Below are 26,170 nucleotides of genomic sequence, written 5' to 3'. Positions count from 1 at the left end.
GCCCCACCTGACGAGTTGGCTTCTTCCAGAGGGCGTGGGGGCGGGGTGCGTGCGAAGAGCGGGAGACTGAGGCAGGACACAGGCTCCTGTGAACACGATGGCGCGGCGTTCAGAGCGCAGAGGAGAGGCAGAGCTTTGGTGGGAGACCGCCTCTTTCCCCTTCCTGGGCTCGGGGGTAGAGGAATGTTATTGTTTAAAGAGACCCCATTGAACTATTTCCTGCTTATTGTCACCTTCCCCTCGCTCTCCCCGCGGAGGTTCTCACCGAAAGGTAATAAACCAGCTGCTCCGACACCGCTTGGCGCTGCGGCGGGTGGGGAGACGTGCCCACCGTCCTCACAAACAATCCCGGGACGACGGCGGCCAGGCGCACCCCGGCCACACTCAGTGCACGCGAAACGCAGAGCTGGTCACCCAAATCCTGTTTTCATAAGGGGGCCGAGGAAACTTCCTAGAAGGGGTCATTTTATTTCTTTTTCGCTACCTAGGCACACTCCGCGCGCGGTGCTTCCCTCTCCAAACAGGTGAGGGCCGCGGGGAAGTGGGTCGCCGTGGTGGGCGTTAGTGGCACCACCTGAAGTGCCGTGGGCGAGCGACGCATCCAGACCGGTGTGCAGAAACTGCCGGATGGAGGACCAGCACCCCGGGGCCCGGGTAGGCGCGCCCCCGAGCCGGGCTGTGGTCCCAGAGGGGACTCGGAGCCTCTGGCCCGGGCGCAGTGAGCGCAAGGCGGACTCTCGGGCTGGCACGGCCGCGGGATCTGGGGTGCGCCCGGGGAGAGCGCAGGGTGCCCGGCGAGGGAGTTGGGGAGCGTCGCCGGCGGCGGACAGCCCCTGGCCGAGGTGCGGGCCGGGCGGGCTCCGGTGCCGGCTCCCTGCCTCCCTCCGCGGTCCGCGGGCCCGCCCCGCCGCTTTGATGGAGGTGCAAACATTTGGGGGAGGGCGGGGGTGTAGGGACTGGGCCGGGCGCGAGGGCCGGGGCCCAGGATTTACAGGAAACAGGCGCGCGGGAGCCCATTGTTGGCCCCGGGCCGCCCAGGCCCGCCCGGCCGGGTCTGATATGGCCGCGCCCGGCCAATGGGCAGCCGTCCGGCACTTCAAAGGCTACGCAGCCCAATCCGCCGCGCCCCCCTCCGCGGCAGCCTCGGCTCTATTTATGGGGAGGGGACAGAATTTCTCTCCCCAGAGATCTACTCTAGTCTTGCCTTGCGGGAGTTCAAGTGGAATCTCTTCTTCCCCAAGCCCCTGTCCCCCGCCCCGCCCCTCCCCCCACGTCCCATCCTGATCCTGATCCTGGCGCTTCTCCCGCGGCTGTCTTTCGACCCGGGCGCTCTTGCGGGTCTTGGCCCGTGCGACCACTTTCTCAGAAGAGCCGCCAGAGGCGTGAAGGTGGCTCTAGGGTAGCGGTTCGGAGCTCCGGGGAGGTGGGGTGGGGCGGGAGGGAGGATGAGCGCCCCGGGCACCGAGAGCTCCGGGAAGAGCCTGCAGTGCCGAGTGGACCACCTGCTGAGTGCGGTGGAGAGCGAGCTGCAGGCCGGCAGCGAGAAAGGCGACCCCACCGAGCGCGAGCTGCGCGTGGGCCTGGAGGAGAGCGAGCTGTGGCTGCGCTTCAAAGAGCTCACCAATGAGATGATTGTGACCAAGAACGGCAGGTAGGGGCGCGTCCGGAGCTCGGGCAGCCTGGGGTGTCTCTTACCGTAAGGAGGACTACTTTCCCGCCCGTTGACAGCCCCTGGTGATTCCTGACCATTATCCCCTGGGAATTTCTCTGAGGAAGCTTGGGGAGGAGGGACTGGGGCCCCAGGTCCTCGAGGTGCCTCGATTCTCCAGGTGTTTTGGCCTCTAGGGCTGAAAGCCTTCCCTAAAAGTTCTCTTCCTAGGCTGCCTCCAGGAGGCCAAGGGACAGTCTGTAGGCCTCCTGGGCCCAGGACGCGGGAGGGCTCCGGGAAAGGGAGAGCTTGGAAGTTCCTGTGGACGTTCTCCAGGAGGCCCGAAATAAACAAGTCTCTGGGCTCCAGCCTCCGGCCGAACGGATCCGATCCGAGTCCTCCTGCCGCGCCCTGTGTTTTCCAGGAGGATGTTCCCCGTGCTGAAGGTGAACGTGTCCGGCCTGGACCCCAACGCCATGTATTCTTTCCTGCTGGACTTCGTGGCCGCCGACAACCACCGCTGGAAGTACGTGAACGGGGAGTGGGTGCCCGGCGGCAAGCCGGAGCCGCAGGCGCCCAGCTGCGTCTACATCCACCCCGACTCGCCCAACTTCGGCGCCCACTGGATGAAGGCGCCTGTCTCCTTCAGCAAAGTCAAGCTTACCAACAAACTCAACGGAGGGGGCCAGGTAGGCGCGCTGGAGCTGCGAAGGGCCGAGCCGGGCTGGGGCGGGAGGGCACGCCTGCGCTGCATCTTCTGTGCGGGAGACCTTGGAGGGACGCTGCTGGACCGCAGGTGACCTCTGTCCTGGAGAAGCTACCACATTAGCTCTGTTTATATTAATCTGATAAAGGTCACACCAATTCTGGGGGCCAGGGGATGGGAACCCTCATGCTTGAAGGTTTCCTGCAGGCCTGAGCCTGGAGAATGTCCTGTTCTGGTCTCACCTAGAGGTGAGAGCAGTAAGAGTGAAGTCTTGGCAAACTTGCTCTTTAGTCTGGAATTGATCCTGGAAGACCTGACACCTCAAAAGCTACAACTAGCCCTTTAAAGGCTGCTGTAGCCCTCCCCGAGGCCTAGCGCGCCTTCCTATCAGCCTAGATTTCCTGATGACGGGGTTACCCTAAAGTGTAATCACAATCCCTCTTCCCAAACACATCCCTCAACAGCAGAGGCCCTTTCCAGGAGCTGGAGGACTTTCTGAAGCTTGGATGCAATTCTCTTCCACAGCAGATGGAAGGATGTTTTGCTGTCTTGAGAGGGACGGTGGTTGCTACTCCTACTGAGTCTGTCTCCCTGGAAAGAGTTCTGACTGGTTTTGAATATTTCAGATCATGTTGAACTCCCTGCATAAGTATGAGCCTCGCATTCACATAGTGAGAGTCGGGGGTCCCCAGCGCATGATCACCAGCCACTGCTTCCCGGAGACCCAGTTCATAGCAGTGACAGCCTATCAGAACGAGGAGGTGAGAGGGCTGACTCCTGCCCTGGGGAGTCTGGGGATGGGAGACCCTGCCTGATGGTGTGTACCATTTCAAATTTACCATGACTCAAGTGGAGGCACCAGGGGAAAAGTTTAAAATGAACATTCATTCAAGCACCTTCCCCCTTTTGTGAACACAACATATTTTCCTTTTTAGCTATCTGTAAGATTGCCTGAAACTGGAAACATCCACGAGATTCTTGAAATGAAAAGATGCTTACAGTGTTTAGGCTGAGCTCTATGAGACCCTCTTAGGTGGCAGAGGGGCATCTCCTGTGTTTGGAAATCTTCCTGAAAGAGTGGGTGGCATCTTCCCCCAGCCTACAGAGTGAAGCCTGCATTCCAGTACTGACTGGGTGCCCGCAAATAATTCTAAGTGTACCCCAAAGCATAGAGAATTTGTGATTGGTTGGTTAAGTTGTCAGTGTTGCAATGTTGACCAGAAACTAAAACTAGCAAGTACATTACTATTTCCTTGGCAACCCCAGTTTATGTTTTGAGCCCTTTTGATTTGTATGCATGGGATATTTTGGGGTGTAGGCTAATTTTAGTATGAATTCCACTCAGAAATTGGCATTTAAAACTTTTCATAAATTTATTCTCCTTTGCAATTTCTCAGACCCAAATAGAAAAATACATCTGAAAAGAGTTCTCACTGGTTTTGAATATTTCTAGGTGGCACTAGTGTTTCTCAATTTCTTGGTACTAAACTAAATCCTCTGGTAATGAACAATCCACTAAGAGATAGGCTTTCTTGTTTTTCAGATCACAGCTCTTAAAATTAAATACAATCCATTTGCCAAAGCTTTCCTGGATGCTAAGGAAAGGTGAGAGAATTCTAACTCTACCCCCTGGGCACAGAACTATCTGGAAATGCAAAGTATTTTCTGATATTCCTCCTTCTTGACAATTTGCTGCAATTTTTTTTTCAACAGAAGTGATCACAAAGACATGATAGAAGATGTGGGGGATGGCCAGCAGCCGGGGTTCTCCCAATGTACGGTTTGTTGCCCCTGCCTCCTCCATGTTTCTGGGCTAGAATTGCTGAACTCTAGAAGCCAGAAATGGAGCCACACGTTTGTGGGTGTGGGTGGAGAGCGGGATTGCCCTTTGTGCCGCCGGGCTCATGGCCTCTGGTGTGGAAGCTGCCAACTCATCTCCAGCCTGCTCCCCTGGGCCGTGGATGCTCACAGCCAGGGACCACTGATGCTGATCTGGGTCTTTTGTTTTGCTCAGAGGCAGCTTCAGTGCCTAGGATGGGCTATTGGGACCTTGGTAGGAAGTAGACTTGGGGTAAGAAGAGAGTCTGGCTCATCATACTGTCTTTGAGTGGTTCCCATTCCTTTAATCCTAGTGAATCAGGAGGCTGAATCAGAAGGACCACAAGTTTGAGGCCAGCCTGAGCATCTTAGTGACCTCCTGTCTCAAAATGAAGTATACTAAGGGCTTGGGACATAGCTCAGTGGTAAAGCACCCCTAGGTTCAATCCCAGTACCAAATAAATAAGTAAATGAGGAAGAGAGGTGGGGGGAGAAAGGGGGCTGGGGGAGGAAGAGAGATCAAGATCCTACTTTTGTAAGTGGTTGCAAACTGAAGAATGGAGCTGTGGGAAGCTTGTGAGCTACCCCCACCCCCACCGTGGGTTGTTGTGGAGCTATGGTTGGTAAGATGGGCAGTTCTGCTTTAAGTCTCACTCTTTAGGAGTTACAGGGTTTGGAGGCTGGAGCAGGTATTAACAGTGACCTCCATGAAGAGAAAGAAGTGCTCCTTCTAAACTTTCCTGTCCACCCAGGGAGGGCGGGGGATGTTGGGGAACTGACTGTGGGGAGTACAGAGCCAGTGCTTGCTGCTCTTCACAGGTGGCAGGAACTAGCCTCCTGCCGTCTCCTACTCAGAATGGACGTTTTCAACCTGTCTTCTAGGCTGAGTTAATGAGGGGCGTCTTCTGGAGCAGTGCGTTGGGAGCAGAGTGAAGGGGTCCTTAGGCCAGGGCGGCTGCGCATTGCTTAGTTTGGAGATTGAAGCAGAGTAGTTGTCTCCCTGTGGTTTGCTTTTTCTGAATTAAAAAAAAAAAACACTTAAAAAGAAGAATGAAGAAGTTGGAGTTTTAGAGGACAGAACAGTTTTGAATAGCAGGGAGAAGTAGGGAGACTGGAGAGATGAAAACGTAGAAAGAGAAAGCAGAGGATGGGGCGGCTGGTCCCTGAGAGGAGCAGGGCAGGGCAGCTGCGCCCCAGGCTCCAGACATCCGCTGACATGGCGCCCTCTCAGCTGACGGGAGGCCCTCTGCCCTGCCGTGGCTGTGGCGTCCTCAGGTGTGTTACTACACATCTGCTGTGGTCGCGGCTCAGGTCACTGGGTAGAGTTCCCCAGGTTTCCTCGGTGCCCACAGGTTTGAAACCTTTAGCCTGTAGAGTATGGGGCTGAGGTCCTGCGACACCCGAGGTGTGGGCCGCACGGAGTGCTGGCTCAGGATCCTTCACCTCCGCAGGACTCGGGAAAGGACCGGGGCCCCCTCCCTGGTTTCTCTTTAATAACAGTGGCTACAAAGGCCAGTCTCTCAGTATTCTTTTCTCACAGCAGGGGGGTGGCTTCTTCCTGGAACCAGCACCCTCTGTCCACCGGCCAGCCCCCACCCTCAGTTTGGAGGCCCCCTCTCTCTCCCTTCTACCCACGGCTGCGAAAGGTACCCGGCCCTGAGGAACCACCGTTCAGCCCCCTACCCCAGCCCGTACGCTCATCGGAACAATTCTCCAAGTAGGTCACAGTCTTTCTACCAGGGGACAGTGGGTGGCTGCAGGCAGAGACCTTCCTTCGGCACTCCAGGTCTTAGGGTCAAAACAGACTTTGCTCTCACATCTGCACTGGGGCCTGCTCCACCTCAGAGATGCCGACATGGGCTCTTCCTGGCTGCATGCCTCAGAGTTCTGCTCAGACTTAACACAGCAGGCTCTGCGAGTTGCTTTCTAGCGGGGGACCCAGGCATGGATAGTTCATGTCTCTCTGAAGTGATCATGCTGGATCAGCCTTGCCCAGGACTTCCTGACTAGCCTAGTGAGACTGGGTGTCACCTGAGAACCCATGGTCTCAGCCCACCCCAGATCTACCAGCTCAGTAGCTGGGTGGGGGACAGCCCTCCGGTAGTCTGGTTGGCATAGCCTGTAAAGACCCCTGGTCGAATTGTCTCAAGCACTCTGTGTGCCCAGACCCCAGTCAGTGTGCCCCAAACAGAGGAAAATAGCCAAAGAACACCATAAAGCCATCAAGCCATGGCAGCTGACCTCAAAGGAGAGGAGTGGTCTTCGGCCTTGTTTCCCGGAGGGGAGACCCTGAGGCTGGAAGATCCTATTTTTAATTTGCCTGCAGTAATGGTTTTCATAGCCATTCATTGCTTATGAAATAACCCGTGGGGAAAGGCAGGTTGAAATCACACTTATTCTTACGTGTAAAGTTAAATTATCGGGCTGTGGGTGTGGCTCAGGGGTAGCCGGCTTCCCAGCAGGAGTGAGGCCCTGTTTGATCCCAGCACTGCAGAGAAGCAGTCAGGACCAGAGGCTAAGCTATCCCTAACTGGGTCTAGAAGTCAGTCTCTGCAGAGCAGAAGGATCTCATGATAAAGGAAAAAGCTTGGGCTTATTGGAAAGTATTTTCAGATGTATTTGGCAATAGATGTTCACCTAATGACCAGTGAAGCAGCTGATAGATTGTGCTCTGTGTCCACTGGGTCCACCATTGTCCTTGGTGCTGGGTGGCCCCAGCTGTCAGCAGCACACACCTGTTGCTCTTGGGAGACCCCCTCCTGCAACTGTGCCCCTTGTCTCCCAGCCTACTCCGACAACTCGTCTGCCTGCCTGTCCATGCTGCCGTCCCATGAGAACTGGTCCAGCCTCGGGGTGCCTGCCCACGGCAGCATGCTCCCAGGGAGCCACAGTGCCAGCCCTCCCGCCGGCTCTAGGTATGGATGTCTGGGGATCCATCTGCACCCTCCCGTGACCTCAGGCTGGGTCCATCCTCCGGGCCGTTCCTCCCGTCCCACCATGTTCCTGTGGGCAGTTGGGCTTCTCCTTGCAGTTCTTCTGTGAGCCACATGTGTCCAGATGTGTTCCTCGGCTGCCACGTCCCTGCTCACATTCTGCTCCTGCACGTCTCCTGGGGGAACTCGCCTAAGGAAACCCAGGGCCCAGTCTTGGCTTTGCCCTGTACTATCCTCACTTCTCTGAGCCTCAGCTTCTCCCCATGTAGAAAGAGCTCACTCAATCACGGGCTTCCACGGTCCCTCCCAGGTGGGTGGGATCACTAGGTGTAGTCGAAACCTTTTACAACCTTTTCTGACAGGAGCCAGCTATTCAGTTAGGGAACAAGTGTTTAGCTCAAACACAGCAGGCCTGCGGTTCACTGAAAGTCAGGCCTCTGTAGATTACATAGTAGCAAAAAAGTAGCAAAGCTGTCAGTGGACTCTCCTTTTCCAGGGGAAAGGGGTTTGATGTCTGTAGAATATTAGTATATGCCTGAGATCTTCATTCTTTTTGTCAAGGAAATAGTTCTTTAATAAGAATCTAATAGTCTGTTCTTATGCAGATAGCACAGTTTTCAAGGGCTCCGAGGTGGCTGTCCCCAGTCACATGACCTGCAAGCTGTAAGCGGCTGGCCAGGCCGACCCAGGGCTCAGTGTGGAGTGCTGGGTATTTCCAAGCCCCTGCTCAGCTGACAACAGAGCAGTAGTCTACCTGATTAGCTCAGGCTTGCTGCAAGGGCCATTGCCACTACATGTAGGACACGGCCGAATTTTAGCATGGTTTAGTAGTGTTCACTGCTATGTGCTTAGATAAAAGGATTTAGTAAGCATTTTCAATATCCTCCTTTTGGGGACGTACTAGGGATTGAACTTTACCACTGAACCGCACCCCCCTCATCCTTTTTAATTTCATTTTGAAACAGCCTTGCTAAGTTGCTCAGGCTGGCCTCCAACTTGTGATCCTCTGGCCTCAGCCTCCTGAGTTTCGGGATCATAGGTTGTACCACTGGCCTTTCGACACCCTGTTTTATACCTGGAGACAGCTGGAAAAGTAGTTGGAGGCCAAGCTCATGTGCCACAGCTAATGAGAGCAGGGCTGGACTGGCTTCTGGTCCAGCTCCAGGGTCTGTCCCTCATCAGCCATGCTGACGTGAAGAGGTAGTGCTCCTGGAGTGTTGACAGCGCCTTCCGACCAGCGGTCCAGCTGCATCTGGCCTTGACCTTGAGAATCACCGCTGTGTTGTGCAGCATGCTAATTAAAAATGCAGCTTCCTCTGGGACCCTCGGACACTGGCTCCGTGCGTCTGAGGAGTCTGCATTCTGCTGGAGAGCACAGAGTGGGCAGGGTGCTGGCAGCCTTGGTAGCAGTGCCCTGCCGGGAGCTGGGTGTTGGTCAATACTCTTCCTAACATTTTGCTTCTTGTTAATAGATACGATAGGAGCTTCTGTACTCCTCAGAATGTGGTCATTTAGTAACACGGAGAAAATGACCTGCTTGAAAAGCCGAGTAATGTGATCAGTAATATCCTTAGGAATGGGGTCCTGAGCCCGGTCCCCCTCCCTTCCCTTCCCTGCCCCAGACTGCTGTGTTTTCTGTTTCAGCCAGTACCCCAGCCTGTGGTCTGTGAGCAACGGCACCATCACCCCAGGCTCCCAGACGGCCGGGGTGTCCAACGGCCTGGGGGCCCAGTTCTTTCGTGGCTCCCCCGCACACTATGCACCCCTCACCCATGCAGTGTCCGCCGCCTCGTCCTCAGGCTCCCCACTGTATGAAGGGGCTGCCACGGTCACAGACGTTCCTGAAAGCCAGTATGACACCTCGGCCCAAGGCCGCCTCATCACCTCCTGGACACCCGTATCCCCGCCTTCCATGTGAACCCAGCCCTATCTCCAGGGACAGTGACTTTGCTGTGGTAACTGGCATTGACTGGACCGAACTGCTGGGCATAGTGTGTCAGGCTGGTGGGACCAGGGGAGGAACGAGCCCGGCCAACTCCATGCTAAAGTCAGAAGAGGACCTGCGAGGTACCCACCCTACACCCCTTGCTCATCATCTGCAAGAGAGATGTGCCCGCTACAGGTGACTCAGTCTGGAGAGGATGTGGGGCCTGGTTCCCTATGATTCATAGTTGGAAATCCTTTGCCGCATCCCCAAACTATGCATTTGTTTCTCACACAGCAAGTAGGGTGACTTTGGCGCACCAGAGTCTGTAAGCTCCACTGTCCTACTTCAGGGAGACACAGAGCACACTTTCCATTCTCTTCCTTGTTGCTTTTGAGTAGTTAGATTTGAGCTGTTAAGGACAGAAACAATTCAGAGTGAGGACAGCAGATTGCAGTTGAGCTGCCAACTGACTGCACCGCCCACTAGAAGGTGTGATTTTGAGCATACATATGTAGCTAATCTCTTGTATTGTGAAATCAACTCTTTTATATTTTCCTTTTGACAAAAAAAAGTAGCCAAAGACAATCGGCAGAAAGCATTTTCTGCAAAATAAAGGCAATATGCAAGATTTGGTTGTTCCAGTTATTATTTAAACCCCTCCTTTTGGGGTGAGTTTACTCTTATTTATGGCTGGGGGAAAAGACTTTCTCCCAAAGAATCACTTTTATCTATTATGGACCTTGGTGTATTGCAGAAATGGAAGTGAAATTTGGACACATTTAGTGCTGATTGTCACAAAATGCAAGTGGTATTAAGGGATTTTCCAAGAGTTTTAATTACATAGATGATTACGGACAGTGACAGGAACATACTGATGTGCCAAAGATCAGTGTGGAAGGTCCACTGGATGCCAGTGCATAAAGGGGTTGATAAAAATCATTGTTGAAGCAGTCAAGTGTGGGACAGCATTGGGACACCTCCCCCCTGCAGCCAGGACAGTTGGGCTGGGCTGGGGCAACTGCTCCAGGTACTGGCAGAAGCCTCGGCACTGGCCCTGCCTCCCTTCCGCCTAGTATTCGATCCCAGGTGTGTGCTAGCAGTAACCAAGTGGGAAAAGGCCCCTCCCAGGGCCAACTGCCAACCCGACTGCTCAGTCCCTGGGTTTCTCCGGACTCTGCCTGACATTTCCAGGATGAGAACTGACTTTTTTGCTTTCTTGAGAACAAGCCGAGAATTTGAGTTGCTGGATTTTCAGTGAGACTTGTGCCTGCTTCCCAGGTGGGAGGCGCTTTTGCGAAGCGCCACCTGTGACTACTCGCACAAAGCCCCCTGTCAGGGGCTTGTGGACACTGTCAGAGGAAGGAGTTTTGAGAAAACCCACTTCTGGTGGGAATCAAGCCAGCCCAGTTGGCTGGACCATAGGTCCTCTCCAGACAGGTGCTGGGCCTGCTGGAGAAGGACCGGGGACTCAGGGAAGGAGGCCAGGCAGGGACAGGGCCTCTGTTCTCAGAGTGGCTGGTGTCTCCTTCCCTGTGATCACCTCTGACTGCTTGGCTGGGGCTCTGGTTTGGCTCTGGGGATTTTCCCGGTGCCTTGGCAGATCTTCAGTGGTGCCAGAACTGTGGGGAGGAGGAGCCTTGGTGGGCTGGAGGAGGAGCTGCAAGTGGCCCAGGTGTCTCTGAAGGGTGCCCTGGGGAGTGTGGCTGCCACTGCTTGATACATTTTTGTGAGGGATGTTTCCTGTGTGGATGATGAATGACGTCTTGACTGCTTAAGCCTCTAAAGGTCCAGCATTCCAATTCAGAGAGTTGATACCTTAAAAGACCTGTCTGTGTCTTTCTGCTGATAAAGTGGTGACTATAGAATGGGAAAAATCAAATTTCCTAAAGAAGACCTGGATTTGAATACAATAATCCCCCTCATCCATGGGGCATAGTCCAAGATCTCAGTGAATACCTGAAACCCCCAATGATAAGTTTAATTGTTATTAAATATATTAAATAGTGTTATTAAATACCCTATAATTTTTTAAAAGGTCTGGGCTTATATATGGGCGTAAACGACATCATATATATGTTTATATATCTATATGATATTTATATAAATATACCTGAAATGGAGTTTAATTTATAAATCAGGCACAATAAGAGATTAGTGCCTATAATCCCAGCAGCTTGGGAGGCTGAGGCAGGAGGATCTCAAGTTTGAGGCCAGTCTTGGCAACTTAGCAAGCCTGTAGGCAACTTAGCAAGACCCTGTCTCAAAATAAAAAATAAAAAGGGCTGGGGATTTGGCTCAGCAGTAAAGCACCCCTGGGTTAAGTCTCCAGTTCAATCTCTCTCTCAGTCAGGAGAGAGAGATGTTAGCAGTAATAATTATTAATAAAATAGAACAGTTTTAACAGTCTGTATTAAAATGGCCAGCATCACCATTCTTGTGCTTTGGGGCTGTTGTTAGTAAGGCAGGTGTTACTGAACACAATCATGGTGGTGCCCAGATGGCAGAGGGAGCAATGGGTGGCACAGAGCAGGAGTGTATGGTGCCCAGGTAGAATGGAACTGGCTGGTGCAAGATTTCATAGGTTTCTCAGAATGGTGCACTATTTAAATCCTACATGTGGGTTTTCTTTCTGGAATTTTTCATTTAATATTGTGGATAAGAAGGAGACTACTATAGTCACTTGCCTTACTTGCTGCAGGACTTTAGGAAAGTTGGTTCTCGACTTCAGAATCACAATTTCCTTACCTGTAAGTTTGGAGAAAGAAGATACTCATCCATTGGGATGCGGGTGAGAAATAACAGAGACAAGGACCTTGGGAAGTAGACAGAAACAGTAGCGTGTGCTGTAGGCCTTGTGGCCAGATCATGAACCCGTGGAGTGAACTGCAAGCTGAGCTCTTTATGGACTCAGAAGTGGTTGCTGTAAGTGTGAAGCCTAGGCAAGAGCTCAAGCCACCTGTCCAGTTTGGAATGCAAATACCCTTCATGCCTGCTGAGTAATCCCCATGAGTTATTTCTCTACAAAAATTCAGGTGGACTCTCAGTTGTTCACAAATGAAACACACCTACTTTACTTTTTAAAAAGAAACTATATACACAATAGCTAAACTGTGCAACCAACCTAGATGCTCTTTAGTAGATGAATAGATAAAGAAACTGTGGTATATAAACACCATGGAATATTACTCAACATTAAGAGAATAAAGTTATGGTGTTTGCAAGTAAATGGATGGAGTTGGAGGATACCATGCTAAGTGAAACAAGCCAATTCCCCCCAAATAAAGGCCAAGTGTCCTCTCTGATAAGTAGATGCTGATCCATAACGGGGAGGCGGGAGGCATGGGAAAAACGGAGGAACTCTGCTGGACAATGGGGAGGGAGGGTGCATGGGGACAGGAGAGATGGTGGCGTGAGATGGACATCATTTCCCCAGGTACACTTATGACTGCTCATAGGTGTGAAGCTACATCGTGTACAACCAGAGAAATGTAAAGTTGTGTTGCAATTGTGTACAATGAATCAAAATGCATTCTGCTGTCATGTACACCTAATTAAAATAGAAAAATAAGTAAAAAACAATAAAAAGGATAAAAAAAGGAACTGCACAATCTGAGTCACACACCTTTGGGCTTACAGCTGGGACTGACCAGGCTGGAAGGTGAGAGTGACTTTCCAGTGACTGTCTCAGCAACCAAGGCTCCATGTCTGGTTACCTCCTTTCTCCTCAGGGAGGAGGTGTAGTGGGGGGCAGGGATCGTGCTTCCTAATAAGACGGTGAATTGTGAAATGTGCATTTAGAAATCAAAATTGAACGGACGCATTCCTGGCCAGGCGGGTGGGTGAGTAGATAGTGGCGTGTATATGCATATGTGTGGACGTTGACATTCATGTCCATGGGAACAGGTTTATCATGGGCACTAGCTGTCACCATTATGGAGACCCGCAGGTCTCACTGTCCACTGCCTGCAAGCTGGAGATCCAGCAAAGCTGGCGGCATGATCTAGTTCAAGGTTGAAGCCTGAGAACCAGTGTGCAACACTGGGGGCACGGAAGCTGGATGTCTGGGCTTAAGAGAGGGAGAGAGGGCTCAGCCTCGCTCTGTCGTCCTCATCTTCCCGGCCTTCCTGAGTTCACAATGCCCGCCCTGCTGGAGAGGAGGGCCACAGGCCACATGCAGTCTACTGATTAGGGGCAGGTCTCCTGGGAACATCTTCACAGACACCCCAGAAGTACTTCACCAGCTCTCTGGGCACCCTTCGGCTCAGTAAGTTTGGCAAATTAAATTAACCACCATAAATCCAAAATTTCCATTTTCTCCTATAACATTATATTTTTAAAAGACTTATGGATTTCTAAACTGGAAATTATGACGCTTTATAATATAGATGCTGCATTTCCTGTGCAATATACTCAGAAACAGGAAGGCTTGCCATCAGAGTCCGTCTCTGGTTCCCCAGCTAGTTCTGAGAAGGAAATCCCTCCCTCCCTCCCTCCCTCCTTTCTACTTTTCTCTTCTTTCTTTCTTTTCTTTTTTGGTTCCAGGGACTGAATCTAGGAGCACTTAACCACTGAGCCGCATCCCCGACCCTTTTTTATTTTTTTATTTTGACACAAGTCTCACTAAGTGGCTCAGGCCCTTATTAAGTTGCTGAGGCTGGCTCTGAAATCTTGGTCCTCCTGCCTCAGCCTCTCGAGTCACTGGGGTTATAGGTGCCCCAGCTGGAAATCTATTATTTCTTATATTTAAATATGTTTATAATTCCAGTATTTGTCTTTTTATTTAAAAAGAAGAGGCTAAGTGATTATCTCTTCCTTCTGATTTTTCCAAAAATGAATTCTAAATTGGGAATTTAATCATTATAGAACTAAAATATAGCTGGACTGCAAATTGTAATACTCTGTTTGGGATCTCCTTTGGTGTTATTATTTGAATATGTCAACATTGGTAAATTACATTTCCATAAACTGTATTCTTTACATGTGATTTGTTTTATCTTTGTAACAAGCTGCAGTAACAGCAGAATCAAGTGAAACTACAGAAACAACATCTTTTAATTCACTGAAAGATCTGGATTTATACATTAAACAAAATGGCTGTAAAGGTTGACTTTCCTATACTTTAATCTGTTTGCTACCAGGGATTGAACCCAGAGGGTTTTACCATTGAGCTACATCTCCAGCCCTTTTAATTTTTTATTTTGAGACAGACTCTTGCTAAGTTGCGTAGGGCCTTGCTGATTACTGAGGCTGGCCTTCAACTTGAGATCCTCCTGTCTCAACCTTCCAAGTTGCTGCGATTACAGGTGCCAGGGCACCTGGCTTTACTTCCCTTAAAAGTCCCTCTAAATAGGTCATTACCTAAGATGGCAAACAGCCCAACGTGTGTTCTCCACCTGCATTGCTTGTACACCACAGGGACAGGAGACACTTGTTGTACTACTCAGCTGCGGAGGTTGTGTGGTTTGGGGCCATGTTCCCAAAAGACCACCAGACAGGGGGCCGTCACACAGACAGGGGCACAATGGAGAAGAGCAGAGGGCTTCTGCGGGTTTTGAGAGCACAGGTCACAGACTCAGCACCAACAAGGTGGCGGGTGGGCCGGGATTTGGTAGTGTGTGACAAGCTACCTTGGAATAGGGAGTGCAGAGAAGGCAGGTCCTGGAGCGAGTAGCAGGAGGAGCTGTTAGGGTGCTTCAGTTCTGGCAGGTGCAAAGAATATTCTGGAGCAAGCAGGGATTTTTTTTTTAAATTTAACTTTAATTTGTTATATATGTCAGCAGAATGTATTACAATTCATTTTACACATATAGAGCACAATTTTCATATCTCTGGTTGTGTACAAAGTATATTCACACATTTGCGTCTTCATACATGTACTAGGGTAATGATGTCCATCTCATGCCACCATCTTTTTTACCCTCTTGCCCCCTCCCTTTCCCTCCCATCCCTTTGCCCTATCTAGAGTTCATCTACTCCCCCCATGCTTCCCCACCCAACCCCACTATGAATCAGCCTCCTTATATCAGAGAAAACATTCAGCATTTGGTTTTTGGGGATTGGCTGACTTCACTTAGCATCATATTCTCCAACTCCATCCATTTACCTGCAAATGCCATGCTGAGTAATATTCCATTGTGTATATATGCATTCTTCTACTGAAGGGCATCTAGGTAAATGGGATGGATTCAAACTAAAAACTTCTTCTCAGCAAAAGAAACAATCAGTGAGGTGAATAGAGAGCCTACATTTTGGGAGCAAATTTTTACCACTTGCACATAAGATAGAGCACTAATATCTAGGATGTATAAAGAACTAAAAAAGCTAAACATCAAACAAAACAAAACAACAACAACAACAAAAACCAAATAGCCTAATCAATAAATGGGCCAAGGACTTGAACCAACACTTCTCAGAGATGATATATAATCAATCAACAAATATATGAAAAATGTTCAACATCTCTAGTAATTACAGAAATGCAAATTAAAACTACTCTAAGATTTCATCTCACTCCAGTCAGAATGGCAGCTATTATGAAGACAAACAACAACAAGTGTTGGCGAGGATGTGGGGAAAAGGCACACTCATACACTGCTGGTGGGACTGCAAGTTGGTGCAGCAAATATGGAAAGCTGTATGGAGTTTCCTTGGAAATCTGGGAATGGAATCAATCACCTTTTGATCCAGCTATCCCACTCCTTGGTCTATACACAAAGGACCCCAAAACAGCATACTACAGGGACACAGCCACAAAAATGTTTATAGTAGCACAATTCACAATAGATAGCTAAACTGTGAAACCAAGCCAGCTGTGAATTTTAAAAAATGTGTGTTCTTGGTATTATGTAAGAAAACAAGAGGGAAGATTAAGCTTAGTGGCTGCTGAGAGCCATTGCCAAGTCTGTATGGCCCCTGGCATTTTGCCAACAGTACTGATTGACAGGCACAGCATTACTATCCGCCTCGGCCGCTACTTTTGAGTTCTCGCGCTACTTTGGAGTTCTCGTGGGGATTCCCGGGGATTCCCTGAGAGTTCCCATTGGTTGGGGAAGGAGGAGGGATTTCCAGGAAAGATATTTCCGGCTGGGGATTCCTGGACGAGCCGCGTGGTGTTTGGGAGAATTCTCCTGGAGCGTGGATGAAGTGTTTTCTTGCAGTTCAAAAATAAAGTTTATTCCTGCTTCAGTGGCTCCTGATTTGTGCCCAGCCAGACTGTGGCAATTGGTGGCCCATACGGGGAATGTCTAAAGCTTGGGGGTAAATGAAATTGCTCACCCCTAAGGGAAGGTGAAAGAATGGGTGACCATTTTAAAAAACAATGTGTTCTTGTTTTGTTTTTGTTTCAAGCTGCCGATCCCTAGAACTTTCTCAGGCAGACTGGGAAAAATGGTTGGCTCAAGGTTTGAAGTTGTTCGCCCCTGAGGAAGAGATAGAAATAGACCCCAAATGCACATGTCAAGAAAATAGGAAAATTGATACAACGATTTTTTGTTCCGTTTTTGTTTCATTCTGTTTCAGTTTTGTTTTGTGTTATCTTATTGGGTTGTGTTATCTTTATAACAGATTAGAAATTAGTAAAAAACAAACTGAAAGAATATTGAGTAAATTGTTAGAGGTTCAGACCATGGAGAAAGACATTTTAGATCAAGTAAAAGAGAAGATCTCTCAAGCTAGTCAGACAGAGGAAGAAAATTTAAAGGAAGAAAGCTTAGAGGAGAAACAGCTATTAGGGAAAAAGCTACAACAGGAAGCTACTACTAACACCGTTCTATCACCAGAGGGCATAATTCAACCAACAGCTCCACCTATGGAGATAGCTGAGTGGCCCTCAACCCCCGTAGTTGATAGATGGGATCCTGAGACAGGACCTCAAGGATTAGCATGCCCTGTACTTGAGCAGGCAGGAGGGCAGCGAATTCACCATGCTTTAGATTTCAAAACAATGAAGCAGTTAAAGTAGGCTGTAACAACCTATGGTCCTCAAGCACCCTTCACTGTAAGCATGGTCGAATCCATTATCAACTTGGACATGACGCCAGCAGATTGGGCTAGTGTGTGTAAATCTGTGCTAAATGGAGGACAATATTTGTTATGGAAGGTTGCCAATGAGGAATTGTGCACGGAGACAGCTAGGTGAAATGCAGAAGCTGGTTACCCTCAAAGAAATCTAGATATGTTGTTAGGAAAAGGACCTTATGAGGGTCAACGGCAACAAATTGAATATGATTGCTGTAGATGCGGTTAGGGCATGGAAAACTCTACAGGGGCATGGAGATTTACAAGGACAATTATCTAAGGTAATACAAGGAACTAATGAACCTTATGCTGAATTTGTAGATAGGCTTATTCAAACAGCTTCCAGAATTTTTGGGGATACAGAACAAGCAATGCCATTTATAAAACAACTGGCTTATGACCAAGCAAATTGTTGCTGCAGAGAGGTCATTAGACCATGGAGACATGAAGATTTAAACACATATATTAAATTTTGTAAAGACATTAATGAACAAGGGCAAATCTTGGCAGCAGTACAACAGGCTTTAGATGCTAGGCCAAAAACATGCTATAATTGTGAACAAACAGGACATTTTAAAAGAAATTGCCCCATAGGAGGAGGATTTAACAAAGCTAGGTATCAAAGGAGTAGAATACTGGGTATTTGCCCACGATGCCGTAGAGGGAGACACTGGGCTAATGAATGGTGTTCTCAAACCACCATAGAGGGTACTCCGTTATCAAAAAATGGACAAGGACCAGGTGTTTACCCACGATATCGTGGAGAAAGGCATCGGGCTCCATTGCCAAAAAACAGACAGGAAAGCCCAATGCTCCAGGGCCCACGACCACAAATATATGGGGTACTGGAGGAACCCAGAAACACCATGGAGGAACCCAGCAACAGCATCAGGGTAGTGCCCAGGACACATTATCCATCAGATCTCTCATCAGATGAACCAGAGGGAGCGCAGGGTTGAACATCTGTGCCTCCACCAGAGCAGTACTAACTCCAGAGATGGAAGTTCAAATCATTCCCACAGGAATAAAAGGACCTCTTCCCCAAGGAACAGTAGGCTTATTGATAGGATGTAGTTCTTCTACTCTAAAAGGACTTATGATAAGTCCCGGGGTAATTGATCCTGATTATGAAGGTGAAATAAAAATTATAGCTAGTTCTCTAAAGGGTATATCAATAATTTCACCAGGAGATAGAATAGCACAGTTATTAATAATACCCAGCCTGCATGATAAACTTTCCAGTAGTAGTATAGAAAGATGTTCCAGGGGATTAGGCTCCACAGGTGTAGATTGGGCTATGCTGTCTTTAAATTTAGATTCTCGCCCCATGCTAAAACTAAATATTCAAGGACATGAATTTAATGGGCTACTGGATACAGGTGCAGACCTTAGCATCATCTCTCGTCAAGAATGGCCAAAACATTGGCCATTACAACAAGCCACTCAAACGCTTCGAGGCCTAGGAGTGGCAACTAATCCCCATAGAAGTGCAATGGTATTAGATTGGAAGGATCCTGAAGGATGTGAAGGAACTATACAGCCATATGTATTGGATCATCTTCCTATAAATTTATGGGGACAAGATGTCCTAGATCAATTAGGTTTGACATTAATAAATAACATCAATCCAAATGTGCCCACTATTAGGGCTAGACAAGGTTTCAGGAAAGAAAAAAGATTAGGAGAACAAGGTATAGCAGCATAAATTCAAATAGATCAAGGAATAGATAGACATGAATTGGGTTTTCAGAAGGAGGTCACTGAGACAATCAAAATTACTTGGAAATCAGAAAGACCAATATGGGTTCCTCAGTGGCCCCTGACTAAAGAAAAGATACAAGTAGCCCATGACCTGGTCAAACAACAATTAGCGGAGGGACATATACAACCTTCTGTATCTCCCTATAATACTCCCATTTTTGTCATTAAAAAGAAATCTGGTAAATGGAGATTATTGCAAGATTTAAGAGCCATTAATAATGAGATGGTTATTATGGGACCTGCTCAATCGGGGATTCCTCAATTGTCTACTTTGCCAAAAACCTGGTATGTTTTAGCTATAGATATTAAAGATTGTTTTTTTTTTCAATTCCAATTTATCCTGAGGATAGTCCACGTTTTGCATTTACTATCCCTGCACTGAATCATGAAGGTCCTGATCAGAGATATGAATGGAAAGTACTCCCTCAAGGGATGGCTAACAGCCCAACTATGTGTCAAATTTATGTTAACAAAGCAATCCAGACACTTAGAAATCAAAATCCTGAACTACAAATATTTCACTATATGGATGATGTATTGTTAGCACACAAAGATAAAAACACATTGCTAGAATGTTATGCCACACTTACAAATTTATTAAAAAATTATAATCTAGAGATAGCAATAAATAAAGTACAATTAAATTTTCCAATTAATTATTTAGGAGTTCTATTATCCTCAACCATGGTCCGTCCACCAAAATTCAAATACGAGTAGATCAACTCAAATCACTTAACGACTTTCAAAAGTTATTAGGAGACATAAATTGGATAAGGCCTTATCTAGGCATACCTACAGGAGAGTTGGGACCTTTATTTGATATCCTAAAAGGTCCATCAGATCCAAATTCACCCTGCATGGTAACGCCTGAAGCAAGTAAGGCATTAAAAATTATTGAAACATATATGGAAAATATGCATTTGGAGAAAATTGATATAACTTTGCCTTTATTATTTATTGTAATACCAACAAAAAATATTCCTACAGGAGTATTTTGGCAAGAAGGTCCATTATTGTGGATACATTTATCTTATTCTCCTAACACTATTCTTACTAGGTATCCTGAGGCTGTAGGACAATTAATACTCAAAGGAATAAAAGCAGCAAAGGGAGTGTTTGAAATTTCTCCCAATAAAATTATTACTCCATATACTATGGATCAAATTGATGAGTTAGCTAATGAGTTAAATACTTGGGCAATAATCAAATGTAAATCTAATGTTTCATTTGATAATCACTTACCATCTAATCCTTTGTTGTCTTTTTGGTCTTCGCATCCTGTAGTTTTTCCAAAAATGACAAGAAAAACCCCTATCATGAATGCTCCAAATATATTCACTGATGGGTCAAATAATGGTACAGCAGCAGTAGTTACCCCTGATCAAACTTTTACATTTTTAGTACCCAAGCAATCAGCTCAAAAGGTAGAGCTTAATGCAGTATTACAAGCTTTTATGATGTTTAAAGATTCTGTATTTAATTTATTTTCTGATAGTCAATATATAGTTAATGCTATAGTATCCCTTGAAGATGCTGGCAGGATTTCCCCTTCCTCTACTGTTTTCTCTTTGTTTTCCACTATACAAAGTCTAATCTGGGACAGAAAAGATCCATTCTTTATAGGACATATCAGAGCACATACAGGATTGCCCGGAGCCCTTAGTTTGGGCAAAGATTTAGCAGATAAAACTACACATGACATACATATTTTCTCTACACTAGAAGAAGCTACAAATTTTCATAAAAGGTTCCATGTCAATGCTAATACTTTACAAAAATGTTTTAAAATAACTAAGGAACAAGCTAGACAAATAATAAAACAATGTCAAAATTGTGTGACCTTTTTACCATAAGTTAATCTTGGAGTCAATCCTAGAGGACTGATACCTAACCATATTTGGCAGATGGACGTCACACACTTGCCAGAATTTGGAAAATTAAAATATTTGCATGTTACAGTTGATACTTCTTCTGGATTTTTGATAGGCTCCCTTCATGCCGGAGAAAAAACTAAAGATGTTATAGCTCATTGCTTACAAAATTCTGCCACTGTGGGCGTTCCAAAACAGTTAAAAACAGATAATGGTCCTGGTTATGCTTCTACCTTTTTAAACAATTTTGCTCATCATTTGGCATTACTCATATAACAGGAATCCCATATAATCCTCAGGGACAAGGCATAGTTGAAAGAGCTCATGAAACTATTAAAATGTACTTATTAAAGCAAAAAGAAGAAATTAGAAAAGGGTATATATCCCCCAAAGATAAACTTAAAATAACCCTTTTTACTCTAAACTTTTAAAATTTGGATTCATCAGGACTTAATGCTGTGGAAAGGCATATGTGTCCAAAAAATGTACATAAGCCAAATTTTAATAGAATAAAAATCAAGACTTTTTGCTCAGGGATAATATTTTATTGAGAGGAATATAAAGAAGAATCATGTAAGGTATTATAGTTTACTCTTAAGTAATATCAATGTTAGTGAAATATTCTTTCAATTCCGTCAGCAAAAAAATATAAAAAAGCCTATAATTCCAGTGGCTCAGAAGGCTCAGACAGGAGGATCGTGAGTTCAAAGTCAGCCTCAACAACTTAGAGAGATCCTAAGAAACTCAGTGAGACCCTGTCTCAAAACAAAACATAAAGAGGGCTGGGGATGTGGCTCAGTTGTTAAGTGTCCCTGGGTTCAATCTCTTGTACGAGGGTCGGGGGCAGGTGGAGAGAAGGATTTGTAGTAATAATTATTAATAAAATAGAACAATTATAACAATATATTGTAAAAAAAGACTGTTAAGAAGATGGTGACAGTGCAGTGTAGGTTTGCCACATGTGTTTAAGAAGATATGTGTGCTGTTGGCTTGGGTTTTCATCTGTTAGCTCAGGTTTCCTGATTCCTCCAGGAGGTGACCAGGACAGCGGTAATATTACCCCCTGGTACTCATCTAGCAGTCTTATAATAAGACTCTTACATTGAACGTACACAGGTAAAACACCTTTTGTTTATTTTTATTTAATTTTTATAGTGCTGGGGATGGACCTTGCCTAGATGGCTTCTATTTCCTCTAAGTTTTGTTGGCTGACCACTTCCTTTATGAGCTCATCTTCATCTTACAGTCCTTTGCCATGTGCAACAAAAGACATTATCCTTCTGGGCTAGGGAGGTGGTGCAGTGGTGACCTCGCCTGGCAAGCAGGAGGCCCTGGGTTCAATCCCCACTATCACCAAACGGTGGAAAAAAACAGAAAAAGGAAAAGGGACTACCCTGTTACTCAGCTTTTTTGTTGCTGAGATCAAAGACGCGACAAGAACAATTCAGAGGAGGAAAATCTGACTTTCTTCATGGTTTTGGAGTCCAGTTCTTGGTCAGCTGGCCCATACCTCTGGGCCCAAGGAGTAGCAGCACATCATGGTGGAAGGGCGTGGTGGAGGGAAGTGCTCAGCTCATGATGGCCAGGGAGCAGAGAGAGGTCCACTTGCCAGGGACAACACGCAAACCCCAGGACCTACTTCCTCCAGTCACCGCATGTCCCCCCAGTCACCACCCATTAATGCATTCACAGTATTAATCCATCAATGGCTCAATCCACCGATCAAGGCACAGCTCTCATAATCCAATCATATCATCTCTGAGCATGGTCTCCACAAAAGCTCTCAGAGCCCATCCTGTGTCCAAACCACAACAGCAGCTGACCAGAGGAAGGAAAGGCCACCGGGGACCCCACTGGGAGGAGCAGCGGAAATGGTAGGAAGGAGGTGACTGACGGAAGAGCTTCCCCATGTTGCAGGGGCACTCCACGTGACACCCCGTCGTATCCAGGTGTCAGGAGATGGCCTTGGACTTGGCAGAGGAGGACCATCAAGGTTGAGGTGCCTGATGCTCAGTGTTAGAGTTGTGACCTAAGGTAAAAGAGACACCTCTGTGAGGAGTCCAAGATCAGACATGGCTCTCTGACGGAGCATCAGGCTTGTCCATGGACACAAAGCGTAGGGCTGGAAGGAAGTTCCAAAGCTGGTAACAATGAGCTGCCTTCCACCGTGACTCCACAGTGGGTAAGAGTGACATGATGTTGAAAGTCAGGAGTCTACAGAAATGTCACCAGTTTACAAAGAATTCATTAAAACCAGAGAACTATAGCCAAACTGACAAAAGGAGGTCAAATAGGAAGTCCTTCAGATGCAAGGAACAACGTTCGCTGCAGAGGGCTGGGAGCAGTGTACCAGGAGCAGAGGGCTGGGAGCAGTGTACCAGGAGCAGAGACTGGGAGCAGTGCAGCAGGAGCAGAGGGCTGGGGGCAGTGCACCAGGAGCAGAGGGATGGGAGCAGTGCACCAGGAGCAGAGGGATGGGGGCAGTGCACCAGGAGCAGAGGGATGGGGGCAGTGCACCAGGAGCAGAGGGATGGGGGCAGTGCACCAGGAGCAGAGGGCTGGGAGCAGTGCACCAGGAGCAGAGGGCTGGGAGCAGTGTACCAGGAGCAGAGACTGGGAGCAGTGCAGCAGGAGCAGAGGGCTGGGAGCAGTGCACCAGGAGCAGAGGGCTGGGGGCAGTGCACCAGGAGCAGAGGGCTGGGGGCAGTGCACCAGGAGCAGAGGGCTGGGAGCAGTGCACCAGGAGCAGAGGGATGGGGGCAGTGCAGCAGGAGCAGAGGGATGGGAGCAGTGCACCAGGAGCAGAGGGATGGGAGCAGTGCACCAGGAGCAGAGGGCTGGGGGCAGTGCACCAGGAGCAGAGGGCTGGGGGCAGTGCACCAGGAGCAGAGACTGGGAGCAGTGCAGCAGGAGCAGAGGGCTGGGAGCAGTGCAGCAGGAACAGAGGGATGGGAGCAGTGCACCAGGAGCAGAGGGATGGGAGCAGTGCACCAGGAGCAGAGGGCTGGGGGCAGTGCACCAGGAGCAGAGGGATGGGGGCAGTGCACCAGGAGCAGAGGGATGGGGGCAGTGCACCAGGAGCAGAGGGCTGGGAGCAGTGCACCAGGAGCAGAGGGCTGGGAGCAGTGTACCAGGAGCAGAGACTGGGAGCAGTGCAGCAGGAGCAGAGGGCTGGGAGCAGTGCACCAGGAGCAGAGGGCTGGGGGCAGTGCACCAGGAGCAGAGGGCTGGGGGCAGTGCACCAGGAGCAGAGGGCTGGGAGCAGTGCACCAGGAGCAGAGGGATGGGGGCAGTGCAGCAGGAGCAGAGGGATGGGAGCAGTGCACCAGGAGCAGAGGGATGGGAGCAGTGCACCAGGAGCAGAGGGCTGGGGGCAGTGCACCAGGAGCAGAGGGCTGGGGGCAGTGCACCAGGAGCAGAGACTGGGAGCAGTGCAGCAGGAGCAGAGGGCTGGGAGCAGTGCAGCAGGAGCAGAGGGATGGGAGCAGTGCACCAGGAGCAGAGGGATGGGAGCAGTGCACCAGGAGCAGAGGGCTGGGGGCAGTGCACCAGGAGCAGAGGGCTGGGGGCAGTGCACCAGGAGCAGAGACTGGGAGCAGTGCAGCAGGAGCAGAGGGCTGGGAGCAGTGCAGCAGGAACAGAGGGCTGGGAGCAGTGCAGCAGGAACAGAGGGCTGGGGGCAGTGCACCAGGAGCAGAGGGCTGGGGGCAGTGCACCAGGAGCAGAGGGCTGGGGGCAGTGCACCAGGAGCAGAGGGATGGGGGCAGTGCACCAGGAGCAGAGACTGGGAGCAGTGCAGCAGGAGCAGAGGGCTGGGGGCAGTGCAGCAGGAGCAGAGGGCTGGGGGCAGTGCAGCAGGAGCAGAGACTGGGAGCAGTGCACCAGGAGCAGAGGGCTGGGAGCAGTGCACCAGGAGCAGAGGGATGGGGGGCAGTGCACCAGGAGCAGAGGGCTGGGGGCAGTGCACCAGGAGCAGAGGGCTGGGGGGCAGTGCACCAGGAGCAGAGGGCTGGGGGCAGTGCACCAGGAGCAGAGGGCTGGGGGCAGTGCACCAGGAGCAGAGGACTGGGGGCAGTGCACCAGGAGCAGAGACTGGGAGCAGTGCAGCAGGAGCAGAGGGCTGGGAGCAGTGCAGCAGGAACAGAGGGCTGGGGGCAGTGCACCAGGAGCAGAGACTGGGAGCAGTGCAGCAGGAGCAGAGGGCTGGGAGCAGTGCAGCAGGAACAGAGGGCTGGGAGCAGTGCAGCAGGAACAGAGGGCTGGGGGCAGTGCACCAGGAGCAGAGGGCTGGGGGCAGTGCACCAGGAGCAGAGGGCTGGGGGCAGTGCACCAGGAGCAGAGGGATGGGGGCAGTGCACCAGGAGCAGAGACTGGGAGCAGTGCAGCAGGAGCAGAGGGCTGGGGGCAGTGCAGCAGGAGCAGAGGGCTGGGGGCAGTGCAGCAGGAGCAGAGACTGGGAGCAGTGCACCAGGAGCAGAGGGCTGGGAGCAGTGCACCAGGAGCAGAGGGATGGGGGGCAGTGCACCAGGAGCAGAGGGCTGGGGGCAGTGCACCAGGAGCAGAGGGCTGGGGGGCAGTGCACCAGGAGCAGAGGGCTGGGGGCAGTGCACCAGGAGCAGAGGGCTGGGGGCAGTGCACCAGGAGCAGAGGGCTGGGGGCAGTGCACCAGGAGCAGAGACTGGGAGCAGTGCAGCAGGAGCAGAGGGCTGGGAGCAGTGCAGCAGGAACAGAGGGCTGGGGGCAGTGCACCAGGAGCAGAGGGCTGGGGGCAGTGCACCAGGAGCAGAGACTGGGAGCAGTGCAGCAGGAGCAGAGGGCTGGGAGCAGTGCAGCAGGAACAGAGGGCTGGGGGCAGTGCACCAGGAGCAGAGGGATGGGAGCAGTGCAGCAGGAGCAGAGGGCTGGGAGCAGTGCACCAGGAGCAGAGGGATGGGGGCAGTGCACCAGGAGCAGAGGGATGGGGGCAGTGCACCAGGAGCAGAGGGCTGGGGGCAGTGCACCAGGAGCAGAGACTGGGAGCAGTGCAGCAGGAGCAGAGCGCTGGGAGCAGTGCAGCAGGAACAGAGGGTTGGGAGCAGTGCAGCAGGAACAGAGGGCTGGGGGCAGTGCACCAGGAGCAGAGGGATGGGAGCAGTGCACCAGGAGCAGAGGACTGGTAGAGCGCCTCTCAGGGCTGGAAACTGCAGGCATCACTGGACATCAGGGAGCATGGGAGGAGCTGGCCTTACCCTGGGGGTGAGGACAGGTTGGGGTCAAGCTCAATTCCCAGAGTAGGAGCAAAAATAACCTGAAGAAAGCAGACAATGCACTGACGGAGGCTGTGAGGAGCCCGCTGATGCCCGAGATGGGAAATTGGTGAAGGAGAAGAGTAACAGTGGAAGCCACAAGAATTTGCAAGTAGAATCCAGGGAGGAAAGGTTCCTGTTAGGGGAGAGAGGTGACCCTTGGGGTCAGCAGGTGGAAGCTCACCTGGATGGCCACGTGGCACCT

General features: G+C 49.7%; 1 protein-coding gene across 3 annotated transcripts; it reads left to right on the top strand.

The window, feature by feature from the left end:
• Positions 1-1,445: 1,445 nt before the first annotated feature.
• On the top strand, positions 1,446-9,023 carry TBXT (T-box transcription factor T; the record flags this gene model as incomplete). 3 transcript variants are annotated; one of them, XM_081295405.1, is made up of 8 exons in its annotated part: positions 1,446-1,651; positions 2,073-2,337; positions 2,981-3,115; positions 3,898-3,959; positions 4,068-4,129; positions 5,716-5,889; positions 6,958-7,087; positions 8,750-9,023. In XM_081295405.1, 8 exons carry the CDS (start codon positions 1,446-1,448, stop codon positions 9,021-9,023), a joined length of 1,308 nt encoding a protein of 435 aa, XP_081151531.1. The 3 variants fall into 3 exon arrangements, with proteins under 3 accessions (XP_081151531.1, XP_081151530.1, XP_081151532.1); XM_081295404.1 differs by having other exon boundaries at positions 5,713-5,889; XM_081295406.1 differs by lacking the exon at positions 5,716-5,889.
• Positions 9,024-26,170: the final 17,147 nt, after the last annotated feature.

The sequence above is a fragment of the Spermophilus citellus genome (genome assembly GCF_964194105.1).
Source record: "Spermophilus citellus genome assembly, chromosome: 5".
NCBI classification, from domain to species: domain Eukaryota; kingdom Metazoa; phylum Chordata; class Mammalia; order Rodentia; family Sciuridae; genus Spermophilus; species Spermophilus citellus.
This window is presented reverse-complemented; position numbering and strand designations above follow the sequence as displayed.